This window comes from Larimichthys crocea, chromosome VIII (genome assembly GCF_000972845.2).
Source record: "Larimichthys crocea isolate SSNF chromosome VIII, L_crocea_2.0, whole genome shotgun sequence".
NCBI lineage: Eukaryota > Metazoa > Chordata > Actinopteri > Sciaenidae > Larimichthys > Larimichthys crocea.
In genome coordinates this window covers 33,694,024-33,720,611 of record NC_040018.1, presented here as the reverse complement: position 1 = coordinate 33,720,611, position 26,588 = coordinate 33,694,024, and the positions used below count along the sequence as shown (strand labels likewise).

Genomic DNA, 26,588 nt, shown 5'->3' with positions numbered 1-26,588 from the left:
CAATGTCACTGCAATCAAACCCTCAACCTGGACAAATGTCACGTATAAGGAAGCATTCAAATTAGATAACCCTGACATGTATGGAAGCCAAAGTAGCCACGTGTGCATGAGAACTTTAAAATAAAAAAGATAATACAAAACATAAGAAAAAATAAGTGATAAAACGCCAAGGGTCTCAGACTTTTAAAGGCAATTTGTTTATTAATAATTAACATATTCTTGCCATAAATGTGTGGATTTAATAAATGTAAACAGACGATTCATAGAACTATAAATTAATACTGGATAAAGGCATCATTCACAGTGATCATTGTGCAATATAGATTCAATACATCTGATTGGAACACAGGTTGCAAATGAAAACATACACAGCACGTTTTACAGTGTAGGCGTGACATAACGATAACGGACCAGAAGATGGGAACAGGAAGTGAGTCAACATGATCAATAGCACAGATAATGGGAACTCTTTTTGGCTCGTTCGTTTAGACCTTTGCTGATTGAATATCTGCATCTTAAACTAATCATAACTTTCCTGTCACCTGGACAAGAGGCATGTCCAACGATACGAACCAATGTTTAGCACACAAAGACGATCATTCAAGACACAAAGAAGACAAATGATTGCACTGTATTTCACAGATTCATTAAGACATATTCAAATGGAAATCTACTGCAGAACTGGATGCAGCTCCAGAGTTAGGCCACTGTTATTCTGACGTGTAACACTGATCAGACAGTTTTCAATCCTTTTGGCATAAAATCCTGATTCTATACAATTTATATACTCACACATCACATTATATCCCACATATGGAAACATTAATGGGGAAAAAAACAATACAGAGTCATTTATAGGTTTAAATAGGCACCACTTTGGTCAGATTACTTGTGATTAATATTTGTATCATTATTTGTGATCACAAAAATGAGTTGCTAACATCTGATCAAAGCTCATATTATTGAAGCTGAACTTAAGAAACTCAAACATATTCAGCCTTTTCTGATTTGGTTATTAGTCATGTAGTTACTTATTTTATCCATAGAAATACATTATTATAAAATGTCTCACTGCACCAAGGAGAAACAACATAATTTTCTTTCTGAAATCAGTTCAGAATATGTATCAAATATGATAAAGATTGTAATCAGAATTGTTCTAAAATAAGGATGTAAAGAAAACCTTGAACGCTCTGACCAAAGCTTCAAGTGAAACTTGAACATCTCTAAAATTCCACTGTGGACATTAATAGATGAACATAATAAAGCAGCTCTAACAAAAAACTTGGCATGATGATCGTATTAAAGTCGGATTCTAAACACAACAAGTATATTTGGCACACGCAGAGATGTGACTGTCATAACAGGAGCTCATACACGGGGCAGAAACAAACCATGAGTGTGTGTAAGAACAGTATGAACAAGGTGAAGTGACGTTTGTCTCTGGGATTTCTCGTCGTGAGCCACTGATGATAGAACTGCTGTCACTAAGAGTCCTTTTAGTTGCTTCGTTCTTCTTAGTGGCTTGGGAGGTGGTGCCTTATCAGTCAGTTCCAGATCTCTCAGATGATGCTGGAGGATGTCGACCTGTCAGGGAGAGTCAGGCCACCTGAAGGCCCACCAGCTGGCAGCTCTTCTTCCACAGCTCGGCCTGGAGCTCAGAGTCGTAGGAGATGTCGGAGGACTGCTTCTTCTTGCCGTTGTATAGGTAACAGCCGCCCACGCCCTCCATCTCAGAGGCGGCTGCAGCGTAGATAGACATGGATGCTCCTTCAGCTGGAGTCTGAGGAGGACAGGGGTGGAGAAAAAGACCATCGATAGTTTATATCCTCACACCTCTTCCACTTTAACAAGCAGACCTGGTAGTCTGGTAAACTTCTGCCAACTGTAGCTGCTGTTAGCTCAGTTTGTTAGCCGGGCTGCCCCGACCCTGAGCTTAGAGCACAGAGGAGCGTTAGTGTTTGTACCACAGGTGTTTCGGGCCATGCCAGAACCAGAGCTGGGGAACAGGGCAATGTAACCAAGCTCAGCGGCGTCTATGAACATAATGGCAGAGGAGAAGAGGCCGAAGAAGCTGCCGGACAAGAGAAAATCTGGGACTGACTTTTAGTCGTTGATGAGAGCTTGGTGAAATATACAGCTGTCCATACAAGTGGTGAATGAACTGATCATTGCCCAAAGCCAAAGGTTCTCTGAAATCACTTGTATGTTCTGATCTGTGTTGTTCTTGAAGCGCAGTATACAGTAAAGATGTCAGAGGTGGTGAACAATGAAACAGAGAAGACAGGAAATGATTCAAGTGAAATATAGTCGATGGCACTGATATTTTCTTTCAATAAAATGAACACAGGAAATTAAATCCTGCTACTATTACAAATTCTAATGTTTATTAATGTTCTGGAGGGAACCTTGCAAAGCTACGATCAAAGCAAAAGAAAATCAGAATAAAGAAATAATAACTACTTACTGCCAGAATTATTTGAGGCTCAAGTGTACGCTAATAGTAAGACTTCTTCTTCATGTCTTAAATTATCCACAGTCAGAGAATTTATGTGATGCGACTTTGTCTTGAAGTAAAACAGGATTACTGTCACAATCCTTCAAATCAGATCAGTTGGAAACGGTCTTGGCTGCCACAGGAAGGACAGAGTTAGAGAAAGTATTCCACAGTCTTGCATACATATTTTTTAGATGGAACGGTCAAAGAGGCTCTGAAGCGTTTTTTATATCTTACCATTAACTGTTTGAAATAATGCAACTCCTTTCCTTTACTCTTAATTTAAAGCAATATTTAAGATGTATTTAACAATGCCAGTTCATACTCTGAAGTCCTTAATGGAGACACAGCTGCCACCTTCTTTCACTCCTTATGATTGTATTTATGCCATTTCTCAGACAGTCCCTGGTTACTGCCAAGAACAAATTCTTTATAGAAAAACTTTTCTGGATCCAACCCTGTGTAACAACATCAGAGCCATTTCAAAACCTTTAGAAAACGTTCCAAATCTCACTGACAGGCTAAGGTTTGCATCCTTTTTATGAAATAGAATATTTTCACTTCGGTGGCATGTGGTGGTGTGCTAACTTGAGTCGTGGAGTGCACCATGGATCTATTCTTGGTCCTATTTCACTTTGAGTCTCTGTCTGTATCCTGTCTGTTTGATATTTTGTGCAAGGATATGTTAGATTCACACAGTTTCTTTCTAACTTCTTGGCTTCATTCTAGTGGAAGGTGTCCAATCCTACAGTTGTGTCATGTGTAGCTCAGTTAGTGAGATGGCCGAAGGGACAGCCTTTATGTCGGGAAATTCTGAATTTGTGAGTGAAAGGGACAAAAACATCACCGTGCACTGATAAGTGTATGTCATCTGCAAAGAGTTTGACTTCAGATTTGAAGAAACACCTGGAAGCTAAGCACAGCTCACTTTTGGTAATGCAAAAGTTCTTTCCTCAGAAGGTAACGCTGTAATGTAATGAGTTACTTCTTAATGGCAATACTCTTTTGATGTTATAAGTTACTTAGTTACTTAAAGTAACGTCACCAGTCTGTGTTTTCCAGCTTTCGAGCTAATGTTAACTACTAGCTAGCAGCTTGTCTGCAGATGTTTTATTAAGAAACTCAAAGAAAAAAAAAATTGGATTCTTACCGAAGCATCAGACACTGACAGCCCATAGCCGTATGAGATAAAGAGATTTAGTCATGCTATTAAAAACATACCCTGAACAGCAGCTTGGCCACTGGTTTCTTTAGCGTCTGCGTGAGGCTCCACAGGTTGTCGTACAGCGCTGTGTCCACCATGCCGGGGTCCACGGCGTTGGCGGTCACTGGGAAGCCGCTGGCGGTCAGCTGCTCCTGCAGGTAATAAGTGAAGAGGACCAGAGCCAGTTTGCTTTGAGAGTAGGCACCATGGGAACTGTAGCATCTCCTGGAGACAGGAAGAGGATGAGAGTATGCAGATTAACTCCGAATCCATGCCGGCATTCAAATTCAGCTTCAGACTGAGCCACAATGGTTTCATTGGGATTTTACAGGCTGTCAAGTGTAATGATCAGCAGGATAACAGACTGATTTTCCTGCTACACCTTTTAAAAGAGTAAAAACAACATTCACTTTCCTCTTCAGTTCCCTAAGCTTAAATCTCTATCCCTGCGCTCCCCTCAGATCATTTCCACACACAGCAGAGATGACATCCACTCATTTCCTGAAATGATATGATCGATCAGATCTGAAACATCACTGTAAGTGCAGCGTGCTGACTCACTAGCCTTGAACCTCGAAGTTCTTTCACACGCGACACGTACACAAAATAAAGGTCTTGAATCCTTCTTTGTGGTTTGTATTTTTTACTGAAATTTAAAACAATACAAAACAAAAGATGAATTCCTAACAGCTAAATTATCCTGATGTGCCGTGACGGTCAAAAGACTGTGATGGTTCCCTGGCTCGAGGCTTCTAACCGTCTTCACGCTTTTATATTAACCTCAACAGCCAATCATATTGCATCACATTATAGCATGTGCACATGAATATTCTTATTATCTAAAAATCAATTCAAAATTCTTCAACAAATATTAATACCTTAATATAGTATTAAATCTAAATGTACAAATATGCACAAAACCTACAAAACATAAAAATGGCTCTAACATATCCCGGCCCCTAATTGACTAGGCCTTAGCATATCAATTACCAACTTAAACTCAAAACTCAGAGCCATTATCATTCCTCAATCACATTTCTTAAACAATTAACATTGTCATAAATTTTCTTCAAATATTTTTGTCTCTCTTTTCTTTTACAGGCAAGTATTCAGTTTACACAATTTACAGTCCATGTCTACACAGGTAAGTCTTTCTCTTTTTTCATTCTTCTCCCTGCAATAAACACAATTTTGTAATGGGTCTTTGTATGGTACTCGTCTTCGTCCGGACTTCAGCACTTCGAACTACTCCTCTGGAGTCTGGCATGACTTTGGTGACTCTGCCCATTATCCAGGAATTCCTTGCCAGGGATGGATCAGCAACAAGGACGACGTCTCCAACTTTGAAGCTTCTTTTCAGCCCAAGACATTTTTGCCACTCTTGCAAAAGAGGCAAATACTCCTGGGTCCACCTCCTCCAGAATAGGTCTGTCATATACTGAATTTGTCTCCAGCGCTGCCGCGTGTAGACATCATTTTTAATGAACACACCAGGTGGCATGCTGGGCTGTGTCTTTAATAGGAGCAGATGATTTGGTGTCAACGGCTCGAGGTGTTCGTGGCGATAGGTCTCCCATTGATGATGCTTTCAACTTCCCACAGTAAGGTCTGTAGTCCTTCATCTAGCAACTGTTGCCTCACAACAGAACTCAGCACTTTTCTAACTGCACGAATTTGACGTCCCCAAATGCCGCCGTGATGAGACGCAGCAGGTGGGTTGAATAACCACTGCACTCCTTTCTGCATCATGGCTTCACTGATACGGGACTGGTCCAGTTCTTTTAACGCCTGTCTTAGCTCTCTCTCTGCACCGACCAGATTTGTGCCATTGTCGGAACGGATGACTGACACTTGTCCTCGTCTGGCTTGGAAACAGCATAGAGCATTAATACACGAATCAGTGTCAAGGGAATGGGCGACTTCTATATGCACTGCTCTGACTGTCTGGCATGTGAAAAGCACTCCATAACGCTTGACCTTGGCACTTCCTCTTTTGATCTCGAAAGGACCAAAATAATCCATGCCTGTGTTTGTAAAAGGCGGTTTATCAGGAAGCAGACGGTCTACTGGCAAGTCTGCCATTTTCTGTTCTCCGGCACGCAGCCTTTTCCAAAGGTTGCACTCTGAGATCACAGTTCTTGCTGCTGAATTTGCTTTAGGTATCCAATAACGTTGTCTTAATCTCGCCAAGACGTGATTTCTGCCACCGTGTCCCGTTTCCTGGTGGATGTGATGTAAAATAAGGTGGGCTATCCTGTGTTGTTTATGCAGAAGTACAGGATGCTTGGCCTCCTCAGGCATCGCTGATCTGTTCAGACGCCCCCTATTCTCAACACTCCGTCTTGTAAATATGGGTCCAATTTGAAAATTGAACTGTTTCTTTTCACATGAGAGTTCCCTTGCTGTAGAACTTTTATTTCTTCAGCATAGGTCTGTTTCTGACTGTGCTTGATCAGTTCCATTTCAGCTTTGGATAAATCCTCAACGGTAAGCATTTTCTTTTTCAAATTCATCTTACAAATAATAATTTGTTCTTTAACCATTCGTCTGCGTTTCTCTGTGTCATGTTCAGACTGTTCAGCCTTCTCGAATGCTCTCCTTTTCCCACTGAGGTACCGCAGCAAGTCTTTCAAGCGCAGAATCCAGGCGGTTGCCTTTTTCAGCTTGTGCCAACTCGAGTAATGTTCCACAAGGTGGTTCACTGGATCTGTGTTGTCTACCACTGGTCTTGTGCATGATACAGCAGCTTCATCATTTTCTGTCAGAGAAGTAGACTGTTTATCTGAAACTCTTGTGGCATCTCCAGGATGCTGTTCATAAAATCTTTGTACTCTTGAAAGAAGTCTGAATTTCTATTTAACTTCCGCTTCAAGGAGTTAAGCCTTTCCTCAGCTATACCACGGTTACGTGGCATCTTCACCTGGTCATCCTTCAGAGGCAGCTTAATACAGTAATGGCCATCTGTAAGATGTGCTGATGTTGTCACAGTGTGCATAAACTGCTTGTCATGTTGTAATAGCTCTCGCTTGTCCTCACACCGGTGTTCTGGAAAATCAACATCATAATGCTTCATCAACATGTCTTCTATGCTCAATACAGAAATGCGGTTAACAAAGAAATTCTGTCTTTCAGCATCATCAGATTCCTTCTCTTGACATCTGCTGATGGGCCCATTGATTCCCCATCCTAGAGCAGTCTTTACGGCATATGGACCATCGCTTCGGCTGTTAATTATCTCCCATGGCTCCATATCCTTGTAGGTGTTGGCACCAATGAGAAGACTGATCTCTGCTTCCAGTTTTGGGAGATGGACTCGGTTCAGGTAAGACCACTTCTCCAAATCTTTCTTCTGTTGTATATTAGCTTTCTTTGCAGGTATGTCTGGGTGTGTATACACATTGGGCAGCTCGATGTAGTCTTGTCCATCTAAGCCACATACCTCTAGATCTGTTAGGACGTAACTGCTCACTTTCTGTTCCGGTGACATGGTGTGAAGAATGTACTCTGTCTTTCTGCCTCGGATATTCAACTTCTTCGCCAAGTCCTCAGTACAAAAAGTCGCTGTGCTTCCTTGATCCAGGAATGCATAAGTTTTGATAATTCTTGTGCCCTTCTTGTGTTTTATCTGCACAGGTACAATGGGAGGAATACATGCATTGTTCCCGGCCCCAGTATGTTCTCCTCTACCGCACCGTGCAGACACAAGAGCATTCGTTACTTTGGCTGTGGCCCTGAGAATTGTCATCTGCACTGTTCTTCTCTGGTGTGCGATCTTCTTTTACGACATGCAAGATAGCAGGATGTTTAAAGGAACAGTCAGGGCATGAGCTCTTTTTCTTAGAGTCCTTAGACAGATGACCTGTCGTAAGACAGCTAAAACAAAGCCCTTGTGACTTTAGAAATTCAATTCTGTCTTTCAAAGACTGATCTTTGATCTTGTTGCACACATTCAGTGCATGATTCTTTTTGCAGTACAAACAGGGACTTTGAAAAGCATTGGCCGACTTAACAGCTGAAGGCTTCTTCTCTGGTTGGCCTTTAGTGGCATCCCTGTCAGTAGCAGTCACACTTACTGCGAAGCTGCTCCTTTTAGATTCACCTTTTCCTGAATTGGCCTTCTTCTTTATGTTTCCCTTGTTACCTGTGGTTGTGTCCAGGATATCACCAAACAGTGGGGCATTGAAAATTTTGGCTTGATGGTAAACAAAGTCCACCAGATCAGGAAACCTAGCTTGTTTTTTCGTTCTGTCTTGAATGTCGTAGGCAAGGCTTCTCCATTTCTCTTTCAGCTTAAATGGAAGTTTGGATAAGATGCACTTCATGTTGGTAGGATTGTTCATTTCATCCATGTAGTCCACATCACTCAATGTGTTACAACATCCAATCAAGAACAAGGCGAAGGTGTTTAGTCCCTTCCTGTCCTCTGGCTTTATCTGAGGCCATTCCATTGCCTTCTTGATATAGGCATTGGCAATTATCAGTTCATCACCATAATGACAGTCAAGCAACATTCTAGCTTCCCTATAAGCCCTGTCTGACCTCATGTGCTCACAGCTGCGAATGAGGTCAAGTGGTTCCCCACTCGTGAACTGTTCTAGGTAATACAGGCGATCTTGCTGGCTGTCTGTCTTGCTATCAATGACATGCTCGAAGGCTCTTATGAAAGACCTATATGTCAGAGGATCTCTTGTAAACACTTGTATGTCTCTGTGAGGCAGTTGAGTCAGACTTTGTTGCTTGATGAGCATTTCAGTCACCTCGTTTTGACGCTGCAATACTTGATACAGGTCATCAGTAGAATCATCGTCAATCGTATGCCTTGAGGAAGACTTTCTTCTGATTGAAGAAACAACTGGTGCAGCTGCCTTAGGCTTGATAGCAGGTAAAGGTTTACTAGCTCCATGACGATCATAATGATCACTTGTAAACATTTCTTTTCTACCAGTCAAAAGCTTAGACCCAGCTCTGGGCCTTGTTACTGGATCTGGATCAGTTTTATGTACATAGGACCTAAGTGGACAGCTATTGCCTCACACACTTCCCTTACTATTTTTGACACAGTCGATCGAGCAAGACCAAAAGCGTTGGCTGTCTTGCGCAGTCTACCCTCGTCGGACAGGTAATACAATGTGCAGCCAACTTTTTTTATGACACCGACAGGAGACCGCATGACGGTCATCTCGCCCTCGATGTAAGGACGCAGCAAGTCAGAGAGTACCAACAGTGATGACAGCGACATCCTAAAATTTTCACGCCACTCCTCCGGGACAACCACTTCATTTTCAAAATTAGCCCACCAGACAGCACTCCGCCCGGGTCGGACCCAAAACCGGCAACGTTGGCGGTGACGGCGACTGGGTCTTTGAATAGGTGCAAGAAGTGGCAAAATTGCTGACCTCCGAGCCCTCATTCGTCTCTGGTCATCGACATGATGCATCAGCTCTGTATGCAAATGCAAACACATTAAAAATTGTGTTTGCACCAGAAGAAATGCGACTTCTACTCTGAACGCTTCCATGATCATAGTCATAGCAACAAGTAAACATTGGTCGCACTTTTAGCGCATCAGCTGCCTAAAACTCCGTTTATCTCAATTTACACGCAAACGCAAAAGTGGAGTTTTCCAGAATCTCCACTCTAACCGGAGTTTTTAGAAAGATTCGTTTTCAGAGGCGAATTCACCGTTTGCGTGTAAAAGATAGGTACAAACGAAGGGAAATGTCTCCGTTTTTAAAAATACCCGTGTACACGTAAACACCATCTTCCTCATCTTGATAACCTCTTTTAATTTCTGCAATCCATTCATTTGTTTCTTGAATGAATGAATGCCTTTAATTCTGCGTGCCTACTTTCATATGTCTCCTGATCAACTTTCTGATCATCTTCACTTAACAGCTCACATAATTCTTCATTAAGACGTTTATACTCTCCAAAACATCTTTCAAACTTCAGCAGTTTCTTCTTTTATGATGTCAATATTGCATTCATTTTGCTTCAATGTTTCTATCTCATTCTTTTGTTTGGTTAGCTGTGCCAGCTTTCCCTTTCTCTCGCCTTTTAGTCACTGTATTTTCTCCTCTATAGCCCTTTCCGTTGGCTTTGGCGCCCTCTTTTGGTCAACCGACGCATCTGCATTCTTTTCTGCCATCTCGTTTCACTCGTATATCTCCACACATAAACTGTGACAATTTTACAAATTCCTCACAGTTTCTAAACTCTTCCAATAAATTCACAGACACTTGTGAAAAGAGTTATTGTATGTGTAGGATCATTTGGCAGAAATTCAAAGACTTTCTGAGCTGGCGTCGCTAGCAGGCTAATAGGAATGAGGAGAAAATATCAGACCTGACCCAGGCAAAACTCGCTTCAGCCAACGTTGCATCCAAGGTCACCAACTTTCCTCAAACTTCAATGCTGGTTTCAGTTGGTTCTGTCTTCTTACCAAGCTACTGTAGCATAATAGCCTCATGAACTTGTCTTAGCCCAGTAGTTAGCTCCGTCGTAGCTCTGCTACCCTCGTGGCTTTTTTGCTGACTCACTAGCCTTGAACCCTACCCTCGTGGCTTTTTTGCTGACTCACTAGCCTTGAACCTTGAAGTTCTTTCCCACGCGACACGTACACAAAATAAAGGTCTTGAATCCTTCTTTGTGGTTTGTATTTTTTACTGAAATTTAAAACAGTACAAAACAAAAGATGAATTCCTAACAGCTAAATTATCCTGATGTGCCGTGACGGTCAAAAGACTGTGATGCTTCCCTGGCTCGAGGCTTCTAACGGTCCTTCATGCGTCCTCACGCTTTTATATTAACCTCAACAGCCAATCATATTGCATCACATTATAGCATGTGCACATGAATATTCTTCTTATCTAAAAATCAACTCAAAATTCTTCAACAAATATTAATATCTTAATATAGTATTAAATCTAAATGTACAAATATGCACAAAACCTACAAAACATAAAGATGGCTCTAACAATCACCCCTGTGATGCCCCAGAGGAATGGCTTTGTATTATTCTCTGTTATCTATGAGGCAATATTGCTATGAAAAGCAATAACTGCAAGATATCCAAACACAGTGGACCACCGTCTGACCTCATATGATGGATGTCTGCACTTAACAAATGTTACGTACTGTGCATGTCTGCTTTTCCAAAACAAAATGATATTTTTCTTACCATAGCAGGAACAATATGAAAATTAAAGCTGCAAGCAGCGATGGTCGGGCCCTCGCACATGTGCGCACGTCGAAATGTGCGCATGTTGTGAGTTGCAGCGTGCTGACTCACTAGCCTTGAACCTCGAAGTTCTTTCACACGCGACACGTACACAAATAAAGGTCTTGAATCCTTCTTTGTGGTTTGTATTTTTTACTGAAATTTAAACAATACAAAACAAAAGATGATTCCTACAGCTAAATTATCCTGATGTGCCGTGACGGTCAAAAGACTGATGCTTCCATGGCTCGAGGCTGTCAAACGGTCCTTCATGCGTCCTCACGCTTATATTAACCTCAAATCCACATATTGCATCACATATAGCATGTCCACATGATATTTCTATTATCTAAAAATCAACTCAAATTCTTCACAAAATATTCTTAATATTTAAATCTAAATGTATAACACATATGCACAAAACCTACAAAACATAAAAATGGCTCTAACATATCCCGGCCCCTAATTGACTAGGCCTTAGCATATCAATTACCAACTTCTCAAAACCCAGAGCCATTATCATTCCCTCAATCACATTTCTTAAACAATTAACATTGTCATAATTTTCTTCAATTTTTGTCTCTCTTTTCTTTTACAGGCAAGTATTCAGTTTAACAATTTACAGTCCATGTCTACACAGGTAAGTCTTTTCTTCTTTCCATTCTTCTCCCTGCAATAAACACAATTTTGTAATGGGTCTTGTATGGTACTCGTCTTCGCTCGGACTTCAGCACTTCAATACTCCTCTGGAGTCTGGCATGACTTTGGTGATTCTGCCATATCAGGAATTCCTTGCCAGGGATGGATCAGCAACAAGACGACGTCTCCAACTTTGAAGTTCTCTTCAGCCCAGCCATTTTTGCCGCTCTTTTCAAAAGAGGCAAATACTCCTGGGTCCACTCCTCCAGAATGGTCTGTCATATACTGAATTTGTCTCCAGCGCTGCCGCGTGTAGACATCATTTTTTAATGAACACACCAGTGGCATGCTGGCTGTGTCTTTAATAGGAGCAGATGTTTGTGTGTCAACGATGCTCGGTGTTCGTGGCGATAGGTCTCCCATTGATGATGCTTTCAACTTCGCACAGTAAGGTCTGTAGTCCTTCATCTGGCAACATGTTGCCTCACAAACAGAACTCAGCACTTTTCTAACTGCACGAATTTGACGTCCCCAAATGCCGCCGTGATGGACGCAGCAGGTGTGTTGAATAACCAACTGCACTCCTTTCTGCTCATGGCTTCACTGATACGGGACTGGTCCAGTTCTTTTAACGCCTGTCTAGCTCTCTCTCTGCACCGACCAGATTTGTGCCATTGTCCGGAACGGATGACTGACACTTGTCCTCGTCTGGCTTGGAAACAGCATGAGCATTAATACACGAATCAGTGTCAAGGGAATGGGCGACTTCTATATGCACTGCTCTGACTGTCAGGCATGTGAAAAGCACTCCATAACGCTTGCCTTGGCACTTCCCTCTTTGATCTCGAAAGGACCAAAATAATCCATGCCTGTGTTTGTAAAAGGCGGTTTATCAGGAAGCAGACGGTCTACTGGCAAGTCTGCCATTTTCTGTTCTCCGGCCTTTGCACGCAGCCTTTTGCAAAGGTTGCATTGTGAGATCACAGTTCTTGCTGCTGAATTTGCTTTAGGTATCCAATAACGTTGTCTTAATCTCGCCAAGACGTGGTCTTTCTGCACCATGTCCGTTTCCTGGTGGATGTTGATGTAAATAAGGTGGGCTATCCTGTGTTGTTTATGCAGAAGTACAGGATGCTTGGCCTCCTCAGGCATCGCTGATCTGTTCCGACGCCCCTATTCTCAACACTCCGTCTTGTAAATATGGGTCCAATTTGAAAATTGAACTGTTTCTTTTCACATGAGAGTTCCCTTGCTGTAGAACTTTTATTTCTTCAGCATAGGTCTGTTTCTGACTGTGCTTGATCATTCCATTTCAGCTTTGGATAAATCCTCAACGGTAAGCATTTTCTTTTCCAAATTCTCTTACAAATAATCATTTGTTCTTTAACCATTCGTCTGTGTTTCTCTGTGTCATGTTCAGACTGTTGCAAAGCCTTCTCGAATGCTTTTCTTTTCCCACTGAGGTACCACAGCAACTCTTTCAAGCGCAGAATCCAGGCGGTTGCCTTTTTACAGCTTGTGCCAACTCGAGTAATGTTCCACAAGGTAGTTCACTGGATCTGTGTTGTCTACCACTGGTCCTGTGCATGATACAGCAGCGGACGTTTTCACTTCTTCATCATTTTCTGTCAGAGAGTAGACTGTTCATCTGAAAATTCTTGTGGCATAGCTTTTCACCAGGTGCTGTTCATAAAATTTTTGTACTCTTGAAAGAAGTCTGAGTTTCTATTTAACTTCCGCTTCAAGGAGCTAAGCCTTTGCTCAGCTATACCACGGTTACGTGGCATCTTCACCTGGTCATCTTCAGAGGTAGCTTAATGCAGTAATGGCCATCTGTAAGATGTGCTGTGTTGTCACAGTGTGCAAAACTGCTTGTCATGTTGTGATAGCTCTCGCTTGTCCTACACCGTCGTTTTGGAAAATCAACATCATAATGCTTCATCAACATGTCTTCTATGTCAATACAGAATGCGGTTAACAAAGAAATTCTGTTTTCAGCATCATCAGATTCCTTCTGACATCTGCTGATGGGCCCATTGATTACCCATCCTAGAGCAGTCTTCACGGCATATGGGCCGTCGCTTGGCTGTTATTATCTCCCATGGCTCCATAGCCTTGTAGATGTTGGCACCAATGAGAAGACTGATCTCTGCTTCCAGTTTTGGGAGATGGACTCGGTTCAGGTAAGACCACTTCTCCAATCTTCTTCTGTGGTATATTGGCTTTCTTTGCAGGTATGTCTGGGTGTGATACACATTGGGCAGCTCGATGTAGTCTTGTCCATCTAAGCCACATACCTCTAGATCTGTTAGGACGTAACTGCTCACTTTCTGTTCCGGTGACATGGTGTGAAGAATGACTCTGTCTTTCTGCCACGGATATTCAACTTCTTCGCCAAGTTCTAGTACAAAAAGTCGCTGTGCTGCCTTGATCCAGGAATGCATAAGTTTTGATAATTCTTGTGCCCTTCTTGTGTTTTATCTGCACAGGTACAATGGGAAGAATACATGCATTGTTCCCGGCCCCAGTATGTTCTCCTCTACCGCACCGTGCAGACACAAGAGCATTTGTTACTTTGGCTGTGCCCTGAGAATTGTCATCTGCACTGTTCTTCTCTGGTGTGCGATCTTCTTTTACAACATGCAAAATAGCAGGATGCTTAAAGGAACAGTCCAGGCATGAGCCTCTTTTTCTTACAGTCCTTAGACAGATGACCTGCCGTAAGAAGCTAAAACAAAGCCCTTATGACTTTAGAAATTCAATTCTGTCTTTCAAAGACTGATCTTTGATCTTGTGGCACACATTCAGTGCATGATTCTTTTTGCGTACAACAAGGGACTTTGAAAAGCATTGGCTGACTTAACAGCTGAAGGCTTCTTCTCTGGTTGGCCTTTAGTGGCATCCCTGTCAGTAGCAGTCACACTTACTGCGAAGCTGCTCCTTTTAGATTCACCTTTTCCTGAATTGGCCGCCTTCTTTGTGTTTCCCTGGTTACCTGTGGTTGTGTCCAGGATATCACCAAACAGTGGGTCTTGAAAATTTTGTCTGATGTAAACAAAGTCCACCAGATCAGGAAACCTAGCTTGTTTTTTCGTTCTGTCTTGAATGTTGTAAGCAAAGCTTCCCATTTCTCTTTCAGCTTAAATGTAAGTTTGGATAAGATGCACTTCATGTTGGTAGGATTGTTCATTTCATCCATGTAGTCCACATCACTCAATGTGTTACAACATACATCAAGAACAAAGTGAAGGTGTTCAGTCCCTTCCTGTCCTCTGGCTTTATCTGAGGCCATTCCATTGCCTTCTTGATATAGGCACGGCAATTATCAGTTCATCACCATAATGACGGTCAAGCAAACTTCTAGCTTCCCTATAAGCCCTGTCTCATGTGCTCACAGCTGCGAATGGGTTAAGTGGTTCCCCACTCGTGAACTGTTCTAGGTAATACAGGTGATCTTGCTGGCTGTCTGTCTGTCTTGCTATCAATGACATGCTTGAAGGCTCTTATGAAAGACCTATATGTCAGAGGATCTTCTGTAAATACTGGTAGATCTCTGTGAGGCAGCTGAGTCAGACTTTGTTGCCTGATGAGCGTTTCAGTCACCTGTTTTGATGCTGCAATACTTGATACAGGTCATCAGTAGAAATCATCATCAATCGTATGCCTTGAGGAAGACTTCTTCTGATTGAAGAAACACTGGTGCAAGCTGCCTTAGGCTTGATAGCGGCAAAGTTACTAGCTCCATGACACTCATAATGATCACTTGTAAACATTTCTTTTCTACCAGTCAAAAGCTTAGACCCAGCTCTGGGACTTGTTACTGGATCTGCATAATCATTCATAAACCCCTGAGCATCTTCAAATTTCTCGTAAACCTTTAATTTGGCATTCGAAGCTGCAAGCTCGTTTCAATCTGCAACTGCTTTTTTCACTCTCAAGTGCACTTCTTCTTGCTCAAGTCTTGTCTTCATTTTCATAGCCGCTGCTCTTACTAACAGTACTTCACCTTCTGTTTTAAGTTTCAACCGCGCTGAGCTAGTGCTAGATAGTTGAGATGCACGACTTGTAACTGAGTTGGCCACAGAAACATATCCGAGGCCTAACAAAGCATCAGACACTGACAGCCCATAGCCGTATGAGATAAAGAGATTTAGTCATGCTATTAAAAACATACCCTGAACAGCAGCTTGGCCACTGGTTTCTTTAGCGTCTGCGTGAGGCTCCACAGGTTGTCGTACAGCGCTGTGTCCACCATGCCGGGGTCCACGGCGTTGGCGGTCACTGGGAAGCCGCTGGCGGTCAACTGCTCCTGCAGGTAATAAGTGAAGAGGACCAGAGCCAGTTTGCTTTGAGAGTAGGCACCAAGGGAGGTGTAGCATCTCCTGGAGACAGGGAGAAGATGAGAGTATGCAGATTAACTCTGAATCCATTGAAATGAGCACAAATTCAGCTTCAGACTGAGCCACGATGGTTTCATTGGGATTTTACAGGCTGTCAAGTGTAATGAACAGCAGGACAACAGACTGATTTTCCTGCTACACCTTTTAAAACAGTAAAAACAACATTCACTTTCCTCTTCAGTTCCCTAAGCTTAAATCTCTATCCCTGCGCTCCCCTCAGATCATTTCCACACACAACAGAGATGACATCCACTCATTTCCTGAAATGATATGATCGATCAGATCTGAAACATCACCCCTGTAATGCCCCAGAGGAATGGCTTTGTATTATTCTCTGTGTTATCTATGAGGCAATATTGCTATGAAAAGCAATAACTGCAAGATATCCAAACACAGTGGACCACCGTCTGACCTCATATGATGGATGTCTGCACTTAACAAATGTTACGTACAGACTGTGCATGTCTGCTTTTCCAAAACAAAGTGATATTTTCCTTACCATAGCAGGAACAATATGAAAATTATCATTGACACAGTTGCACAGTGTTTTTCATTGTTCACTCATACTTGCTGTTTAAGTCGTCCATGTCCATAACTCCTCCGTAGTGTGTAGCAGAAGACATTGTGACGACTCTGGAGCAGCATCCATGTTTCCCCGACTTCTTCAGCACATCCAGCAGCAGGTTGGTCAGCAGGAAGTGGCCGAGGTAGTTGAGCCCAAAGTGGAACTCAAAGCCGTCCTGCGTCTGTCTCTCTGGGACCAGCATGGTTCCAGCTGCACGAGAGAAGACAGACAGGATTTTAGTGTTCAGTGCACATGCATTCAGCATGAATTTGACAAACACCAATCAGGGAAGCGTACCGTTGTTAACCAGAACATGGAGGGGGAGACCTCTGGCTTTGAACGTCTGAACAAACTGTCGCACAGATTTCAGCGAGGTCAGGTCCAGGAACATAAACTCAGCTGTCAACAGAAAAACATGTTAGCATAGATTTCAAAGAGCTACAGAGATAAACACAAATATTATCTGAACAGTTTTTAAAGATTTCACCAGATTTGTGTTCTTCTTATTTTTAATCTTTGATGGCAGCAGATCAGTTGGTTGTGCTTATGTGGAAATCTGAATCCACTGTAAAGTAGTGAACAGCTCTTCCATTGCCTTTGTACTTGTGCATTGCACTCAAAAACAAGCTCATTTAGCCTGCACACTGACAGGTTCGACTATAGTTCATTTATAGAATGTGCTGTTAACATATTGTCAGGGATATCTGAACTGGCTGGCTTTCCATACATTCAGTCATCACATATTTCAAACATGCATTAGTACATGAGTCAAATGTGAACCCAAAGACCTTTCACTGCATGATGAGTACTTTTGATTGTTCCTTCTGTACTTTAAGGACATTTACCTGTAGTGGTTTATTTTGACATGTTTGTATATGGATTAAATCTAGGATAAGGATAGATAAATCTGCTGTTGGGGAATCAACACAGCCATTTTATCTATTGTATATAGTTAAAGTTACTCAAGTGACAATTTAAATTTTACATCAAACAGGAAGGAGTCCTGATAGCTTCCTCATTTTTACATTTCCTGTAAAACAGGCAGATACGGAGGAACTTGTCCCAGATATCGATTGCCACTACTGCTGTGCTTTACACCAACACATAGTGTCAGCATCTACCTTCCAGTGAACATCCAGAACCAACCAGACCCAAGACCAAGGACAACCTCCGGAACTAGCAGTGGCCAGTCTGTAAGTGCCTACCGAGGTGACTTCATGGGGGCTTAAACTGGAACTGAAATGAAAGGTTGGTTGTTTTTGTCTGCAAACTGCCCAAACTCAAATAAAAGAATAAAAAAAGAAAAAAAGAAAGAATGTGGCCTCTGGGATTAAAGCTTTGAACAGATTTCAAAGTAGAATGTGTTTTCTCTAAAGCCTGGTCCGACTTGTTATTCATGAGTCACTTACCACTCGCCACTTGTGGCTTTTCTGAACTAACTGCTCAAGTACACAATTGAAACAATTAAACTCCCCCATTATAGCATACCCTGCATTACATTAATTGTGATGCCTCACAAAAGAGGGTTAAAGTCGAGTGAGGCTGTTCTACAGAATATCCACGTAAACAAAACACATGGCAAACCCTGCTTATAACTCTGTAAATCACTGCTCTAATCAGGGTTTGTCACAGTCGGACTGGAACAAATAGCCCTTTGTGTGAGGGCTGTCACTATTTGTTCTGTGTTTGGAGAAAATTCAGGTTTTACAGTTTATAGGACACTTTTCTACATCACTTCAATCAGGTTATGAACAGCCGGATGCCTCCATGAGTCCCATTTAAAGCTGCTTTTCATCAGAGCTATTCCGTCGTCGGCCCTCGGGTTCAGATTTGGACAAATTCTCTTGTTGTTTTATTTGTTTTAAAATGAAGGGAAATAGGTCAGATCTCTACAGACTGAGCTGACTCTTCATGAGGTCCCCAGGACGAGTGTCATAAAGTACAAACGTATAAAGCTCATCTGAGGTCTAACAAATGAGCTGATTTTGGTTTAAAGGCTCCATTGTATGTCACTTCATATTTTATATCAGGCTATTTGTTTCGGCTTAAAAAAGATGGCACAGACGAATGATTACCTTTTCCCTTGCCGCCTTCTTCATGAATCCTCTTGACGGCCGCTGTGCCCTCTTCTTTCTCGTTCCCAGCTGGAGATGATTGAGATCAGAGAGGATCGGTGGGCAGATGTCCATCAGGTATCAACTCAACCCTCGACTGACTCTACAAGACTCGCTAACACTCATGTCATCTGTTTACAACAGTACTAATAATTCATGTATCCTTAAAATAAAGCACTAAATTTAAGCTTAATCATGTTAGATGTAACCACAAAGCATCTGACTGCTGGGGACAATTCCTGCTGTTTGATTAACATGCAAGATTATAACTGGACTGCAGAGAGAGAACTCATAGGAGGAAGCAGGGTGTATGTATGATGTGATTTAAGGCATATGATTGGACAGTAGCCTACCTATGACAACATGCATGCCCAGGCTTGCCAGGTGTCTCGCTGTTTCAAAACCCATTCCTCTGGTACCCCCAGTCACAATGGCAACCCTTCCATTTTGCTTGGGTAAGACTGTGTAGGAGGAGAGAGGGGACTATGTGAGAACATTATGCAATCCTTCATTTCCTGTTTTTGATTTGGACACAATATGAATATGATTTTTTTTTATTTAAAAAACCTCACTGAGTCTTGTTGATCCAGTTCTGGACCTTGCAAGGATAAAGGACTCTCAAAACATTGTTTTCTTGTAACATGGAGGTCCAGTTAGTCCAGATCAGAGTCTACATGCTCCACTATCAAATATGAACTGAAGTCATGAGTGTCAACTGTCAGCTGACTGACATGGGCCAAAACAGAAGGGTAAACTATGGACTCTGTTAGGACAGAAAGGTCTAATCTGTAACTAAGACTACAATCAATTATTAAAATTAAATCCATTGCTTTGCTTCTGCTGATGAACAGTTGTGATTCTCTTTATAAAATCAAGTCATGAATCAATAATCATAATCAATAAAAATGGAAGGTTTGGACATAAAAACAGTCAGGCAAAAATGTTGAAAACAAAATATTTACTGCCGTTTTAGCATATTTTTATGTGCCAGTGTTCTGCAGAGAAAGCCTTTTTTTTGTTGTCCATTACTGATAATGCAATATCCACAAAGCTGCAGTATATATTTACAAAATACATCACAAACAAAGCTAAAAAAAAGTTGAATCATAGAGCCTGAAAAGAAACATTGAAAGTGCAACAGAGAAGTCCAGAAAGACACAACATAGTTCACAACATTTGAGGCATAAATAGAGACAACACAACGCATTAATATTTCATTAACAGTTCATTACAGACTGTTGGATCAAATATGAAGAGATTATGGCTGTTTCTACACTTATGATTATTACAATTAACTATATTTTCTATACATACAGCTACTATGATATAATTTAAAAAGTGATATTGTCAACTGTCGCAGCAATAACTAAATAAATTCAACAAAGAAACATTAACAAATAAAGTTATTTGTATTCTGTGTACAGACTGTGGTTAGCCTAGCTTAGCATTAAGTTTAGAAGAGTGAGAAAACAGCTAGCCTGCCTCTGCTCAAAGTAAGAAAAAAACCTCAAGAATGAACACCCATCGACACAGAACATGTCTATGGTCATGCTAGTAGCTCTGTAAGGTTGAACCTTTGCAATGCTGTGATCTGATCTAAATGCTAACATGCACAAAATAATGATGTTGGCAGGTATTATATTTACCATGTTCATTATTTAAATTTAATGTGCTAGCATGCTATTTTTTCCTGAATATATTGGTATTTGGTATCCTGACATTGGGCAAATTCAAACTCGATGGAAAGTTAGACTATTACTAAAATCATTCGGATTCATCTTCTAGGCACCATAAATATAAAATGTCATAGCAATCCATCCAATAGAGAACAAAAATGTCAACCCACTAGAATAAAAGAAGAGTCAGGAGATCATTGTTATTAGCATTCGTCCATTGGGGAACATGGAGATGGAGCTACACAACTAGCAAAGCTAAAAACAACAATGGATTGTTTTCTGAGTGACATGTTTTGAACTTTTGAAGATTTAACGTGGATGTTAGCTAATGGCTTTGAAGGTGTCGACAACTGTAGACAAATTTTTAAATATCGTACAGCCATTTTCAAATGTGTAGGTGCAACAATATGACAAATGCTTTTCATACGGATTACACACCAAAATTAAAAGAAAGGTTAATATAACAGGTCCATTACGGACACTGCTTGATTACATATAGCATGTAGACCACATCGATGCAGGAAAAATAAAGTCTTTAAAATTCTTTGTCTTTTTGCATGTTTAAGCTCACGGTCATTCAAGTGGCTGACCCAGACCACAGTGTCCTTCCCAAACATTGTCCAAATCATCCTCACTGGGTTCAGGCTCATAGTAGCCTCGCGAGTTCTCGTACAAGAAGACCTGCTGATCTACTAAAGCTGGAGCAATACGGTTCCTCTTCCCACACAAAACAGTCCCAGAGGAGCTGAACAGCCTGTGACACGGTACACTTGTAGCAGGAACACACCAGTACTTCTGGAGCACCTTGGGGAGGGTGGGGAACAATGGTGCATGACTTGTCCACCATAGTAAAGGGTCCTCATTTAAACCTAGGACTCTCTGTGATTTGTAGTTGCTCAGCTCCTCTACCACTTGTGCATGCAGCTCCTCCTGGCTCTGGTCTGCATCAGACTGGCAAAATATAGCAGCCAAAGGGTTGTCTTGGGTGACACTGCTGGTCGAGGATTCTCGTGCATGTTTTTTGCTAGGTGGCTCATCAGATACCAAGGAGAAATCATCTAGGCATGGTCGCTCTGCAATCTGCTTCTCAAGGACTGCCTTTGCCTCTTCAATTATGTTATTCTCAACTTTGGTGCGTTCCTGGGTGGACAGGAAAGGCAACTTCTTGTACCGAGGATCCAGGAAGGTAGCAATGTTGAGGAATATTGAAATTTCTTGCGATAGTTGTGAATTCTGTGAATAGGTGCTTGATAGGACCTTTGAGATGACCTCTTTGGTCATGCTGATCTCTTTGAGGTCCCCTTCCTTGACCTTGAGGGTGGTGTTCAACAGCATATGAAGCACAGGCCTAACCATGCTAATTGTTGGGTACCTGCAAGAAGTTATCATGTTTGCCACAACTTTAAAAGGCTGGAGGATTTCAGTCAAGCCCTCCAACAAGGCCCAGTCAGGACCACCAAAGTCGAAATGGTGGCTGCTGGAACTCTCTGTAAGTGTTGCAGTTATAGCAACCTGTTGCTGTTTCAGTCTTTGCAGCATTGCCAACGTTGCCAACCAAGACCTACCCCTGTCTGTAGTGAGTACACATTGAGCAAGGCCATGCTGCTTCTGTTTCTCCCTCAGCAGATACATTGACGGTTCTCTGAAATGATCCACAAGTTTGCGGCAACATACCAAAAAACAGTCAACTCGTGGTAGCTGGAAGGCTTCGTCCATTGCACGGTTGATAGTATGTCCAAGGCAAGGCATTTCCACTGATAGTTCCAGGAGTGAGCATGCTTTGACAATGTCCACTGAACCATTTGTGGTGGCACCGCTAACTTTGTGGGTTATTCCCCACTCAACAAAAGTTTCATACATCGCTCTGGTGATGTTCTCAGCTGTGTTGTCCTCTTGTACGTCAAAGGTTTTAAGGCACTTGTTGGTCATAGAGAAGCCAGTAGTACTGTTGTAATTAACTGAATGCATAGAGAGTGAAATGTACGTTCTATTCTGGGTTTGGCTTTGCCAAAGGTCTGTAGTAACACCACAATTCACAACACTAGCAAGCTCACTAAAGACCATGTCCCGGGCACGGCAATACATCTGAGGAAGCATTTTAACTACCAGGTCAGTCTTGCTTGGTGGAGAGTACCCAGGATCAACGGTACTCATTAAGGTCTTGAAAGTCGGTTCTTCAACTACAGATACAGGGTACAACCCCTCGCAGATGAAGTTGATGACAGCAGCAGTCAAGTCATTGTGTCTTCTGTTTTCATAGCCTAAGCTCTGCCTTATGTTTGTGTCCTGGGACTGTTGCTGAACATGAAGACCTGAAGGCTCAGTCTTTATCCTGGAGAATGCCGAGGCAAACGCCTCACGCATCTGATCCGTGTTGCTCTTCACATACTCACTGAACTCTACAGGGTGGTTCTTTTCAAGATGGTATGACAGATTGGAGGTGTTTCCGGAGTAAGCAATTTGACTCATACATACACGGCAGTATATCCGTTTCCAGTGCAATATGCAGCCATCTGCATCTGTGTCAAAGCCAAAGTATTTCCAGACTTTGCTTTTTGCCCGTGGGTGCGCAACCAGATTGAGGCCAGAGCATGAAGGTCCTGAACTTTTACCCTCCATTGGTTCCTTCAGTAAGCAATCCAGTTGGATGCCTTCACCTATTGAGTACCTAACAAGAATAGTGAAATAAACATTTAATTATGTTGATAAAAACATTTTTTGAAGGTACACTGAGATGAAATTACAAAATCTTCCATCTGTGTTTACATGCACACAAAAACAGATTACTGTGAGAAATCAGGTTACTTTTACCTTTGCTGCCATTTGATCTGATCTCTGAAAACCCAGTTCACATAAAAATGGCTATGTCATTTGATTCATCCCATACCCTCTTCCATATTTTTCAACTAAGACTGAAAAATTACAGGATAGATGGATGGCCACCAACATACCCTCTGCCAAATCCATTATTATTTATCTTTATGATGCAATATCTCTCCAACGGAGGGAGAAAAAAACAGAACCTTTTGGTTAGCTGCACTTTTAGTTCACCCCTACTAGATTATGAAAGAGGGAACACACTACTGCTCTGGCCTCCATGAGTTAAAAGGTAGGTCTGTCAAATCTGTGACCAAACCCAGCATCACAAGCTATGTGTTTAGGCGTCATCTGCCGTACTTGTGACCACACTTAATGTAGCACTGTGATGTAGCATGACACTAGTGCCACAGTTTAACAGTTTAACATTATTCACCAGAACTGTGTTGTAACCAACAACACTGATATTTCCAAATGGGAAATTCCATGTGAATTTAGGAAATCCCATTACATTCTTTGTGAGATTACAAGAGGATAAACCTTGAGGCTTCAAACACACAATCACGTCTTTGTCTTAAAGTAGGTCTGACCATTAACTAACAATCTGTTGGTCATGTTCTCAAATAATCAGTTCTTTGGTACATTTTTGGGTCTCTGTAAATAATCATAAAGAGTACAGTCTAGACCTGCTCTGTACAATATATAAATAAGTTGAATAATCTGGATCTTATTTTGTTCACATCACAAACATGTTCAGTTCACCGTCATGAAAGGACTACAGAAACTAGCTGAAAACAGATAATTTGAACTAAAACTTGACTTTAATTATATAGTAGTCATATTATAGGCTAGTTGTTGATTACTGTAATAGTTGACAGCTGATTATTAATGGACTAATCGTTGCTCAATCTTAATTCAGTTTTATTGCATTAGTAATTTCTTCGTCACCGTCGCATGCTTTGACATAAATTTACCTTTTTGTTTTATGGATTTAAACTTAAATCAGAACACCATCAGTGTGTGTGAGAGTTTGTTATTTAGAATCAGGGGTTAAAGGTCACTTCACTAGCTTCTTTCACAGCTTTTAGTCACATCTCCTGGCCTTCAGTGTCACTTTGATCAAACGAACTCTCTAGAAGCTCTAAAACAAGTAAGGGTACCTTATATAACTACTTTAAATGTTCAGATCTCTGATGCACCATACACAATATCAAAATACATAACAGCTCATTCTTTTCAGCACAGACACAGACTACATTTCAAGCCTCTTCCCTTGAAATCTGCAGTATGAACCTTGAAATGTGCAGTATGAACCTTGAAATGTGCATCCCAGCGTAACCATGAAAAATATTAATAAACTTATGATGGTGTCACATGATCAGCTGGAGGCAGTGTGCAGGATAAAGGTCACAGCTTAAACATAAGGGTAATATTTCAGCTCATTTATTCCTTACAAACAGATTTTTCCTCGCATGTAGACAGAACATTAAGTGTTACTGAGACACAGTAAACACGTGCAGCTGTCCTTTACCTGTCAGAGCAGAGCTCATGCAGACAGCACCAAAGTCCACTAAGAAAACTGCGCATTTAACGCCGTTTGAAGAATTCGGTTATATTTCTGCCAATAGTTTCACTCCTAGTTATTTAACAGTTAAAATGATGAAGGTTTATTATTTTCAGCTAATATTATAACGAGCTATGTCAAGTGTAGACACTGAAACCAGCAGAGCACCCATTATCGGACAGACAGACTGCAGGAAACACTGAGCTGACCTGGAAGCGTCAAAGATCTGTTGAACATCTGATAGAGAAGAACTTTCACTCCGCACAGATACAGCCTTACGAGCGGCACCAGAACCGACAGCAGCCACATCCCCGTGTGTCCGTGTCCGACCGAACAGAACCGAATAGTGATGTGTCGGTCTCTTTGAAGTGAACGACGGGAGCCGGCTCCTCATTGGTAGCCGATTTATATTATTTATTTATTTTTTTAATTTCGGTGCCTCACTGTCTCCTCCCCCTGACACTCTCCCTCGTGCCATGCCTGTTCGCACACATCTTGACCAATCACGTTCAACTTTCAAACTTTCAACTTTTTTAATTGAAAACTGCATGTGATTGGTCAAGATGTACAGCAGCATCCACGGGAGGGGTGACACACACACAAACACACCACACACCCAGTGGTCGCGGGGGACAAACAGGACGAAGGGAGAATGAGAGACATTATTTATTACAGTTTGCATTATTTGGGTGATAAATCAATTAAAAATAGTTAGTACGTTTCTTTATATACAACATTGTTTACACAGCATGCAGTGACCAAAGTTGTGCTTTACAGTGTCAAAACATAAAATAAAATTATAAATTAACATTTAAAAATATAAAATAATAACAGCCAATAATAACAGAATAATAATTAATTAATAAAAACGATTAATAAAATGTGAGGAGCCGTTGGGACCAAAAGAGCTGGCTCTCCAAAGAAACCCAATATTCCCATCACTAGAACCGAACGCGCTTCCGAGTACCACTGTTGCGTCACCTTAACCGTCCGACTTGCTGCGGGAGCCGGCGCGGGATCTGTAACGTACGGTGGCAGGGAACCCTCAATGCTGCAACAGAAAAGAAACAGCGCTGGCAAATAAAGAAACGCGCAAACAAAAAGAAACAAAGCGCTGCAAATAAAGAAAGAAACTCCGCTGCAAAAATAAAAAAAAGAAACAGCGCTGCAAATAAAGAAATAGCGCTGCAAATAAAAGAAACGAGGCAACAAAAACTCAACAACGAAGTGAATTACCGGGACTATATGCCGGTGCAACCTGTAAGGGTTTTATGTAGCGAAGAAGAAGAAGCAGTAAGAAAGCGTATGCATTCACTTGAAAAAATAAATTAGACAACCTGGATCTTGTAATTACTAGATAGGGAAAGGTGCCTTATTGGCCACTGCACTTCGGTAAAGTTAGAAAGATATTGGCTTCGGGAGCAGTAACGCTTAATTGAAACGTGGTTAAAACACAAAAACGCATATTTTCACTGTAGTAAGAACAGACAACGAGCTAAAAAAGTTTTTCACTTGCATAGAGGTATTGGAATCATCAAACTAACAAAAAGTCAATCAGTTACCTCATAAAAGTGTCTAATATAAAAGTCAAATGTTTTTTTGAACAGTCCCGGCTGCATATCGCTGTACAGTAACAAGACTGTGTGACAATCTGCACAGAACACGTTTAAAGAGCTCGAACAACAGTATATAGTTTCTGTGTGTAATGTTTTTATAGTCTGGGTTAAATAAATAATGCTGATTAACACGGTGCTGAATCTGACGCTTTGTAGGTAGCAGTTGTAGCTCAGGTAGGGGCTGCGGGAGTCTCCAGCAGGAGGTTTTTGCCTACTATTCACTGAGACAAAATGCCCACTAGTTGGCACTACAGCACAACCCTATCCCTGTGTGGGT

The 26,588-nt window shown here is 41.5% G+C and overlaps 1 protein-coding gene across 3 annotated transcripts in view; it reads right to left on the bottom strand.

Annotated features, from left to right (window-relative positions):
* Positions 1-146: 146 nt before the first annotated feature.
* The window catches only part of dhrsx (dehydrogenase/reductase (SDR family) X-linked), a 34,243-nt gene continuing 7,801 nt past the window's right edge, over positions 147-26,588 (bottom strand). The window contains exons 2-8 of one of the 3 annotated variants that reach the window (XM_027281307.1): positions 24,905-25,002; positions 18,992-19,099; positions 18,600-18,668; positions 16,822-16,923; positions 16,527-16,734; positions 3,719-3,926; positions 147-1,783 (exon numbers count right to left, since the gene is read on the bottom strand). In XM_027281307.1, the coding sequence (XP_027137108.1) occupies positions 1,601-1,783; positions 3,719-3,926; positions 16,527-16,734; positions 16,822-16,923; positions 18,600-18,668; positions 18,992-19,099; positions 24,905-25,002 (976 nt within the window). In that variant the 3' untranslated portion in view covers positions 147-1,600. Of the gene's footprint in view, positions 1,784-3,718; positions 3,927-15,713; positions 15,942-16,526; positions 16,735-16,821; positions 16,924-18,599; positions 18,669-18,991; positions 19,100-24,904; positions 25,084-26,588 lie in introns of those variants that run through there. The other 2 variants (XM_027281306.1, XM_027281308.1) reach the window with 2 other exon arrangements.